Source organism: Austrofundulus limnaeus, unplaced genomic scaffold, assembly GCF_001266775.1.
Source record: "Austrofundulus limnaeus strain Quisiro unplaced genomic scaffold, Austrofundulus_limnaeus-1.0 Scaffold552, whole genome shotgun sequence".
Classification (NCBI taxonomy): domain Eukaryota; kingdom Metazoa; phylum Chordata; class Actinopteri; order Cyprinodontiformes; family Rivulidae; genus Austrofundulus; species Austrofundulus limnaeus.
The window spans coordinates 260,714-271,000 of NW_013952954.1; the positions used below are offsets into that span (position 1 = coordinate 260,714).

The 10,287-nt window shown below is 38.7% G+C and overlaps 3 protein-coding genes across 5 annotated transcripts in view; 1 reads left to right on the forward strand and 2 right to left on the reverse strand.

The window, feature by feature from the left end:
• apom (apolipoprotein M) overlaps positions 1-3,586 on the reverse strand; it is a 6,388-nt gene extending 2,802 nt beyond the window's left edge. For both annotated transcript variants that reach the window (XM_014026414.1, XM_014026413.1), the window contains exons 1-3: positions 3,219-3,586; positions 2,858-2,997; positions 653-723 (exon numbers count right to left, since the gene is read on the reverse strand). In XM_014026414.1, coding sequence (XP_013881868.1) covers positions 653-723; positions 2,858-2,997; positions 3,219-3,332 — 325 coding nt within the window. In that variant the 5' untranslated portion in view covers positions 3,333-3,586. The remainder of the gene's footprint in view (positions 1-652; positions 724-2,857; positions 2,998-3,218) is intronic.
• Positions 3,587-5,166: 1,580 nt separating this feature from the next.
• glrx3 (glutaredoxin 3) lies at positions 5,167-6,471 on the reverse strand. The gene has a single exon (XM_014026418.1). It carries the CDS (start codon positions 6,449-6,451, stop codon positions 5,474-5,476), a length of 978 nt encoding a protein of 325 aa, XP_013881872.1. The 5' UTR covers positions 6,452-6,471; the 3' UTR covers positions 5,167-5,473.
• A 70-nt stretch (positions 6,472-6,541) lies between these two features.
• bag6 (BCL2 associated athanogene 6) overlaps positions 6,542-10,287 on the forward strand; it is a 20,653-nt gene continuing 16,907 nt past the window's right edge. For both annotated transcript variants that reach the window (XM_014026415.1, XM_014026417.1), the window contains exons 1-4: positions 6,542-6,629; positions 8,399-8,486; positions 8,583-8,700; positions 8,851-9,062. In XM_014026415.1, the coding sequence (XP_013881869.1) occupies positions 8,406-8,486; positions 8,583-8,700; positions 8,851-9,062 (411 nt within the window). In that variant the 5' untranslated portion in view covers positions 6,542-6,629; positions 8,399-8,405. The remainder of the gene's footprint in view (positions 6,630-8,398; positions 8,487-8,582; positions 8,701-8,850; positions 9,063-10,287) is intronic.

A 10,287-nucleotide genomic window follows, 5' to 3' on the forward strand; every position in this document is an offset into this window, starting at 1 on the left:
CACACACACACACACACACTGATAAGACTATGGTGTTGCAGTGTAGATGGAGTCAGATGTAAAGCACACCACTTTACGTCCATCTGAACATGTTTATCTGCAGATCTGAGCAAAACATGAAAGTTTTGTTATTGATGATTTATTACATAAAGTTATTAAAATTCTAATCCTTTTTGTGAGAATTATAAGATTATGTTAGATTATTTTCTTCCACCATGTTGGTCTGACCTCTGAAACACTTCAGACCGATGTGAGACTTTTAAGTTAGATTTATTTTTTATACTGTTCCCACTCACTGCAATGATCATGTGTTTGTCTGTTTGTTAGCAAAATATCTCATCAACCAGTGGAGGATGATATGTTTCTTTAAAAAGACTAATATTATTTTCTTGTGTTATACTATTGAAGAAAGTAGATTTTATCTTTCTCCTTTAAGGTGCAGAATAAATGTTTTAAATCTGTTTACTTCTTTTTAATTCAGAAATGTAAAAAAAAAAAATTATTTTTATATAGCACTGATGTTAAAGTTTAAGGATAATAATTCAGCAACATAAAGCAGATGAAAATGATTTTGTCACAAAGTCATGTAAAAGTTTAAAAACTACAGGGTCAGACAGTTAAATGTAAAAGTAGATAAGTATTTGTTTCTTACCCTCCAGCAGAAGCTCCTCCCTCTCAGGATGGATTTGATAGGTCCAGGTCTGCTTCATGCAGTCATCTCCTCTAAAAAAGAAGAAAAAGAAAAAGAAAAAAAAGTTAAAACTAAAAATGAAGCCATTCAAATAAAACCAAAATACTTTCAGTTTTGAATCGAACCACTTTTTTTTGTCTTTATTTCTAACTTCCTCCTTTTTGGTTTCTGTTTGTACTTCAGTGACACATCATCTGACACAGATATTTATTTATTTATTTATGTATTTATTTATTTATTTATTTATTTATTTGTGTCTCATTGCCTCTAACTGAAACCCAGCCTTAACTCAGATTAGTTTGTTTTTACGTCTAGTTTCACTTGATGAGATCAGTTGGTTTCAGGAGAACAATCGTCTTGTTTTCATGTTTACAGTTTCTTCTGTGGGGTTTTTTTTTAGACTCAAACAGGTTCTTTCTGCTTGTTCCTGCTATGAAAAAAATGAGGCATGACTTCTATTTTTATTTAAATATTATATTTATTCACAAATATGACCCTCATAGTAACACATTTATCATTCTTCTCTTTAAAATCAAGCATCTTTGCCATATTTTTTGTTTTATTTACCTTTTAACTAAAGTTTGGGTAATTTTAGTTTAGTTTAGTTTTAGCATCTGTTCAGCTGATTTTACAGTATTACTAGTTTTAGCTGTGGTTTTTGGTTATTTTAGCATCTGTTTGGTTGTTTTTATCTGTTTATCTCTATTTAGTGTTTGTTTCACTGTTTAGCTGCAGTTTTGTTCATTTAGCGTGGCTTTAGCTGCTCTGTTACTTTTGATCAGTTCTATGAGCTTGTTTTCAGCTAATTTCACCCTGTAACCATTTAGCCTGATAGCTGCTATTATTCTGCTCCTTTTAGCTTTTGTTCTTCTGTTTTAGCTACTGCTTTTTGCTTTGAGTTTGTTATTCTGTTTTTAGCTTTTAGTCTACTTTCACAAGCTTCTAGCTACTACCTTTATGTTGATTTCAGCCTGTATTCATTTTAGCTTAATTTTTGATCCTGTTAGACTTTAACTATTGTTTTACTGCTTTAAGATAGTGTTTTCTACCTTTAGTTTGTTCTTCTGTTTTATGTTCTAGTCTTTTTAGCCTCTTTGTTGCTGTTTTTAGCTTGTGTTTTGTTCATTTTAGCCTCTTTTTTGCTGTTTTTAGCTGATGTCTGCTATTTTTAGCTTGTGTTTTGTTCATTTTAGCCTCTTTTTTGCTGTTTTTAGCTGATGTCTGCTGTTTTTAGCTTGTGTTTTGTTCATTTTATCCTCGTTTTTGCTGTTTTTAGCTGATGTCTGCTGTTTTTAACTTGTGTTTTGTTCATTTTAGCCTCTTTTTTCTGTTTTTAGCTGATGTCTGCTGTTTTTAACTTGTGTTTTGTTCATTTTAGCCTCTTTTTTTCTGTTTTTAGCTGATGTCTGCTGTTTTTAGCTTGTGTTTTGTTCGTTTTAGCCTCGTTTTTGCTGTTTTTAACTTATGTCTGCTGTTTTTAGCTTGTTTTGTTCATTTTAGCCTATTTTTTGCTGTTTTTAGCTGATGTCTGCTGTTTGTAGCTGATGTCTGCTGTTTTTAGCTTGTGTTTTGTTCATTTTAGCCTCTTTTTGGCTGTTTTTAGCTGATGTCTGTTGTTTTAGCTGATGTCTGCTATTTTTAGCTTGTCTTTGGTTCATTTAAGCCTCTTTTTTGCTGTTTTTAGCTGATGTCTGCTGTTTTTAGCTGATGTCTGCTGTTTTTAGCTTGTGTTTTGTTCATTTTAGCCTCTTTTTGTCTGTTTTTAGCTGATGTCTGCTGTTTTTAGCTGATGTCTGCTGTTTTTAGCTTGTGTTTTGTTCATTTAAGCCTCTTTTTTTGCTGTTTTTAGCTGATGTCTGCTGTTTTTAGCTTGTGTTTTGTTCATTTAAGCCTCTTTTTTGCTGTTTTTAGCTGATGTCTGCTATTTTTAGCTTGTGTTTTGTTCATTTTAGCCTCTTCTTTGCTGTTTTAGCTGATGTCTGCTGTTTTTAGCTTGTTTTTGTCCATCTTAGCATTTGTTTTAACTCGAATGGTTTGAGTTTCTTCAGTAAAACCATCTCAGTGTTCTTAAAGTGTTTGATTTGTGAACATCTCTGGACCTCCAGCTGTTAGACTGGACCCCCTGCACTACAGGGTTGTGTGTTTCGTGTGAACCTGTCTCCTCACATGCGCATGTGTCCAGTCAGGACCAGAGTATTGTTGGACGTCTCCTCCATGGTGAAGACGATGCTGTCCAGCACTCTGAACTTGTGGATGTCAGCCTCTCTGTGACTGACAGCTGCCTTAAAGAACCATTTTCCTAGATACTAAAAAAAGGCAGAAATAAGGAGGCGTAAGTGTGACGGCCCGGGCTAACCACATAGAACAAGAACGGAAATTAATTAAAGACGGAAGCCCACGTCTCGCTGCTGAGACCACTACTGGAAAGAACAGAGGAGGTGGAAAATGCAGATTTGCTGTAAACATCAGAGCATGAAATATATTTAACCCTCATCATCATTCTGATGAATAAGAGTCTGATTCTCACCTGCTGTCGGTCCACAGAGTTCACAAGCAGCTGCTCAGGATTACTGCAGGGATCAATCAGCTGATAGAAAAACGAATAAAAATACAGAAAATAAGACCAAACTTGGGCCGACATCCCTACAGCCTGAATGAATGATCAAAAGGCCGTGGTCTGTGACTCAGTAATGTTTAATAAGATGTGGGAGGAGGTCAATCATTAACTCCTGATCTGCAGCTGAGCTCAAATAAACTGATTTAAAGATTGCATTTTGACAAGTTTAAAATTTTGTTGTACGTTGAATTTGTGTTGTTTTTAAATGAATAAACTTTAAACAAAAAAAATGAATGTTATTGATCAAATGAATCAGACATTCAGAAAACTGAGCTTTATTATAAAACTCTTTAAACCCTGTGGGTCAGAGGTGTGTTCGATCAAATCTCTTCACAGAATCAGTTATTCATCATAAAAACTCCTGCTTTCATTTCATGACTTTAGTTTCTCATTAGAGGCGATTAAAAGCAGCAGATTGTAAAGTTTTTAGCGTTTAATGTTACAGTCTGTAAACAAACAGCTGTGAATGATTAACTCATGTTTTCATCATCCTGGACTTCAGAACAGGAGCATCTTTTTATTCAGAGGAAGCTCCAAACGGTTTTACTGCAGATCTGATCAGATTTCAATCTAAATCAGAGGAGCCCAAAGTGGGGCCCACGGGCCAAACTTGGCCTGACAAGCTATGTGACATGGCCCACCAGGTGTAACCTCTTTAGAAACACTGTATTTCCACTCAGACATTTGATCCATTGGCCCAGTGAGGGGCTGTGGTGCAGATAGGTTTCACTGGTGCTGACTTTATCTTTGAAAGATTATGATTAAACATAATTAATTAAAGGAGATTAATTAAAAAGTATTTGTGTTGAATGCATTATATTTCTGCAGTTGGTCCGCAGCCCCAGGTAGGTTTTCCTCTCGGGGAACATGTTTGGGCGCCCCTGATCTAAATGTTGTGTCGGTGTTTAAACGCTGAGCTGCAGACTGCTTCAGCTGCTGAAACATTCAGCTCATCGGCTGCTCTGAATAAAGCTTTTACAACTTTTACACTTTTTAAAAGGTTTTTCTCAGAAAATTTAATTTAGATCTCAACTTTAAACACATTCTGTTGCTTCAGCTGCTGTTTTTTTGTGTGCTAATTTTAGCTACCATTCAGCTACTTTTATCTAGTAGCTTTTGACTTTCATTTGACTCCCTTTAGCTTTTAGCCAGTGTTCTGCATCTGTTGGCATCAACAACTCAGCTTCGTGAGCACACTTCAGCTCTCAGCCATCTTTAGGACAATATTTTCTAAAATATTGTTTTTATTTTGGCTTATATGTAATAAATATTGTTTTTGTAAGTATTTGTTTTATTAAATGAAGGTTTTAGATCTGAGCGACTTATTTTCTGGAATCCTTCCACTCCCCAGTTTGTGGAACAAGTTGACTCTAAATGAGATGACAGGTTGTCATTGTAAAAACATTTATATGAACCTTTCTGACCTCTTTTTTGTTCAGTAATGATGACTTCAAGCTGAAAGCTTAGAAACATTTAATATTTCATTGGATCTTAACTGCTTTGGACGTTTAAACATGCATTTTTTAAATAAACAACATAAAACTCATTTCTAAAAATTTAATAATCCATAAATTGTTTTCTTACTGATTAAATATTTTGAATTTTAGGCGTAATGAGAAACTTTTTTTCTTCCACAAGATGGAGACAACCAACCAGGATGTCCAGCCTGAAGGAGTTTCTGAAGGTGACTCACTAGTTTTTAACCTAATAAACAAATGTTTTGTAATAACTGGTTTGTGTTGCACTCCAGCTTTGAAGGAGATATTTTACAAAAACAAGGAGATTTATCGTAAGAACATAAGTAGTTTTGACATCACAATGAGTTATTTTACTTTATATATCCCACACAACAAACATGTGGCTTTAAATGTTTAATTACAATGTTGTGAAGAAACCAGCATGAGGTGGTTACAGAAGATGAGTTTACTGCAGGAGGGAGGGATGGAAACAGAAAATATAAAGTTGGAAGTTTTCAGTGTTTTTCTCCAGAACCAAAGTCTAAATGATGTGGATGGATTCAGCTTCCTGTTCCTGACAGCCTGAACATGAGGACCAAAAGGAAACTCTTGTCTTTGTGTTTGACTGAAGCAGACTCTGGACCTGTCTGTGAGCTCACAGCTGATGTGCAGCAGGTTCTCTGATCCCTGGTGGACACACCGGCCCACCTAGGACTCCCCCTTCAGCACAGACACCAGCTCTCCGCTCTCCTTCAGCTCCTTGACTATGTCCAAGCCCCCGATCAGCTCCCCCTTCACGTACAGCTGGGGGTAGGTGGGCCAGTTGGAGTAAGTCTTCAGCCCCTGACGCACCTCTTCGTCCTGCAGGATGTCAAAGGTGTCATAGTCCAGGCCGGTCCCGTTCAGGACCTCCAGGATCTGCCTGCTGAAGCCACATTTGGCGGCCTGCTTGTTGCCCTTCATGAACAGCATGATGGGGCTCTGGTTGATGATGGTCTTCAGGCGGTGCTCCAGGCTCACGGCCTTCGGGCAGGTGTTCTCCAGCTCCCCGGACGCGGCCAGCTCCTTCACGATGTCCAGCCCGCCCACCAGCTCCCCGTTCACGTACAGCTGCGGGTACGTGGGCCAGTTGGAGTAGGTCTTCAGCCCCTGCCGGACCTCCTCATCGGACAGGATGTCGAAGCTGCTGAAGCGGATGTTGTGCTCCTTCAGCAGCGCCACGATCTGCCGGCTGAAGCCGCAGCGGGGCTCCTGCGGGGAGCCCTTCATGAACAGCATGCAGGGCCCGGCGTTGATCAGCTTCTTCAGCCGCTGGTTCAGGTCCGACCCCGCCGCTGCTCCTCCGTCATCCGGACCCCCGTACCCGGCCAGGCGCTGGACCTTCTTGGTCAGCTCCGCGGCGTGCGCCCCGTCCAGGCGGTCCACCTTCTCTCCCGCCTTGAAGAAAAGGAACGTTGGCACCGAGGAGACTTCATACTTCTGCGACACCTCGGCCACCGATTCGGCTTCCATCTTGACGAAGGCCACCTGCGCGTGCTGCTTGGCCAGCTCGGCCATCACGTCGTTCATCTGTCCGCACTGAGGAGCCCACTCCGCCTGGAAGTGCACCACGGTCAGGTTCTTCCCGGCTTTAGAGAGGAGCTCCTCAAACTGCTGTCGGCTAGTCGCCTCCACGAGATTCGCCATCTTTGCTTCTCCTTCAACTGCGCTTCCGCTACCGCCTTGACGTCACTTCCGTGTAGCCTGGTAGCTCTCTAGCAAATACCGGAGCTAGGACCTACCGGGAAGAAGTTAACAGTCGGGTGATAAGTATCAAGACAGGTGTATACTCTGGATAAGTTGATAGCATAGTTTGATTTGAGAGGTAAGCGTTTGACGTCACCATTTACTTTTTATTTTAATAAAAACCTTCCTAAGTAATGTCTTGCGCTTAGCCTCGTTAGCATTAGCTTAGCGTCGTAGTTCTAGTTAGCTTTTCCAACTAATCTGAATGTCCAGGGTTATTCAGTTTAAATCATTGTAACTTCCCACTAGTAAATATAAGGATAGTTTTCTTTGTTTTGCTCGTGTTAGAAAACGGTAAAAAGTAGTAAAGTAACACTAAAAATCATAATGTTTTGTGTGTAGCAGGATGAAAAGGCCGAACCAACGTTAGCTCCCATTAGTTTAGTAAACAGTTTCCTAACGTAAAAAACTGTCCAACGTACAAAAATATTAGCATATGTCGGACTATTCCTTATTTTGTCTTATATGTTTTGCTTTCGTTTAAATTGTCTGACACGGCTGATATTGTTAACAGAGCCCAAACAATGACGTTCAGAATAGTTCGAGCTGTTTTATATAAAACTGATATTTTTTTAATTTAATTTGCCCATAAATGTTGTTCCAGTTAGCTCATACTGATTCAGTTTTATTATTTACTGTTTAAAACAAATGAAATCAGACTAAATACCTTTACAGCCAAGCCAAACAACAGAACAAAATAATAACAACGACAATAAATAATAACAACAATAAGTAAATAATAACAATAAATACTTAAATCAGTCTGGAAATGAATATGAAGCTAGGAGATGTGAAGCTTTTGTCATTAGTTTAAAAGCTGTCAGCAAATAAAGCAATGTGATCAAGAAAAAAATATTTAAAACAACAAAGTAGGAAGGTAAAACAAGTAAAATGTAGGAAATGTAAATCAATCCAAATGAACACACATTAGATCAGGACCACTGAGAGTGGACTGCAGTGACATTAAAGAGCACATTCTAATGGGAAAACCTGCTACTTTAGCATTCATCACCTATAGAAGTTAATTGATTTGAACTAATCGATTATATTTGACATTTTGGTAGTTGTATCAGGTCATCAAATTCAGCAGAACACATGTTTTTTATTACATGTTCTGGTAAAGTTCAGTTGGGTTACAGTCCTATTCCGCTTACTTAAAAAATGTTTGTTTGTTTTTTTGCCTTTATTTAAGCAGACAAATCCCACAACATGGATCTCTTTTGTGAGGGAGGCCTGCGCTGGAAGGCAACCTAATGTGCATTTTTATTTATTTATTTATTTTTGGATTGTGGGGGAAACCAGAGTACCCATAAAAAATCCATGCAAGCACGTATAGAACATGTAAACTCTGCACAGAAATGTTATTTTTTATTATTTATTTACAGTTAACATCCAATGGAACATGTTTAATCCCCTAAGCTCCCACGCCAGTCTGAGTCCAACTGAACATATTCTAGTTGTGATAATCCACTTCGACTCCACGACAAATATTTAAAATACCAGATTTTAGTCTGAATCCTTTCAAATTAAGCAAAATAATCTGCCAGTGGAATAAGAAAATTGCACTTGGTACGACTTCTTGGGGAAAAAAAAAAAACAGGCCAGCTAGATTAATAATCTAAAACATTCTGCTCTTGCTTAGTTTATCAGTTTCAAATCAAGGTCAAAAATACTTTTTTTGTCTGGATACAAGATTTTAAGACTCAGTTGGATGGACAATGTTTGCAGTGTAAATGAATTTGGTATAGGAACATAAGTTTGGTTTTGGTTATAAAAACAAGAGTTCAGAGGGTTCTCCCAGCTGAGGGGCTGTGACTCAACTGTAACTGTGGTTATTTGTGAATGCAGGAACACCATGGAGGAACAAGCTTCTGATATAGAAGTGACGGTGAAAACACTGGACTCCCAGAGCAGAAGCTACACTGTGGGTTCTCAGGTGAGTCCAAAGTCTCTGCTTGACATTTGGGAGGTAAAAGCCATTCTGTGCCAGCCTTCTCTTGCTCTAACGTCTCTCTGCTGCTTTGTTTCCTAGCTGACGGTGAAAGAGTTCAAAGAGCACATTGCCCCCTCAGTGGGCATCCCTGTGGACAAACAGAGGCTCATCTATCAGGGTCGAGTGCTTCAGGATGAAAGAACACTGGCAGATTACAGTAAGTCCTTCTAACTCATTTAGTTCAATAGTTTTTATTTGAGTGTTTTTATATTTTAGAGCTGCAGTAAATTAATTATATTAAGATGTCAAAGTTCTGATGAATTCAGTTTCTCCATTCTGCCTCCGTTCCCCCTGCGCTTTCTTGCAGATGTGGGTGGAAAGGTGATCCACCTGGTGGAGAGGGCCCCACCTCCACCATCCCAGCCCGGCTCGGGGTCAGGGGGCACTTTGGCTGACAGCGGGCCGTCCTCGTCCTTCCCGGGAACATCGCAAGCACCGCACGATCGCAACGCTAATAACTACATGATGCTGGGAACAGTCAACCTCCCCGTAAACATCATGGACCCCCAGCAGATCCAGGTGGGTCTGCGTCTGGGATTCACAGAGTGTTAGATGGTGCATTAATGCAGCATTCTGCAAATTCTACCCACATCAGTCTGTAATAGTTTGTACGTTGTGTCCAAAACAACACAATTTATTCTTCTTTCAGGCATCTACACAATATTTAAACATTCATTTCTCATTTTCATTTAGAAGATCAGAAGCCTAAAATGTTAACCTTTAGAACAGTTTTTAAAGGGTTGTTTTTTTTTTTGTGGCAGACCTTTTCACCTTCAGACACCTTTATCAGATCTCACATCTACAGGGAGTTTTCTCGGGGAGGAATGGACAGGGTTGTGGGGGTAAATAAACCCAGCTGCCCTCTCACCTCCTCACCTCTAGCTGGTTGAGGTGTGAAGTGGGCGTCAGTGTTTGGTAAGATCACAAAAAGTTAACAGATGACGGCTGAGAAGAACCAAACATCTGAATGTTCGATGGAAATGTGGGCTGAGGGAGTTTCTGAAGTCTGCAACTTTGGGTACAACAAGTATAAAATCCCTTCCTAAATTATTTACCCATTTGTTGGGTGCTGAGTTTCACATTCAGTCAGGTTTAGTTTGAACTGAGTGAAATGTGGAAACTGAGCAGTAAAGGCAGATTAACCATGATAATGTGTGTGAAGATAAGTAGCTCGTGTGGGAGGGCAGGATTTTGCAGATAAGACCTTAAAACTTTTTATTTATTTTTTATTTATTTAGAAATTTATTCATTTCATTTAAACACTTATATACATAAGAAAGAACAAAAAAAAAACATGCAATCAAAATAAAATCAAATAAAATAAAAGGCAGCAGAAGAAGAATAAATCTTATAATATCTGCCCCTTTTTATACCCAAACTCAAACTCAGAAAAAAGCAGCTCATTTAAAAAATAAAAAAAGCAGGTTGGTGCAAACCGTAGACTTACATATAAATATCACTAGACTGAGCCCCGCCCATACCGTACACTGGTAGTGTCTGTGACAGCATGGAGGAGCAAAAATGGCGTCTAAAACGGCAACAGATCACAGCCTCCATAGAAACTAATAGATAACCAGCAGCTGAACTGGATCTGTTTCACAGATTATCTGTCATGTTTTTACAAAAAAATAATAATTATGTTAAATTTCATTCAACAATCATGTAAAACAGCAGATTTATACCAGAAAAATATATAATTTATAAGTAACAATGATCTAAACCAGATCTGAAGTCAGCCTGTAAC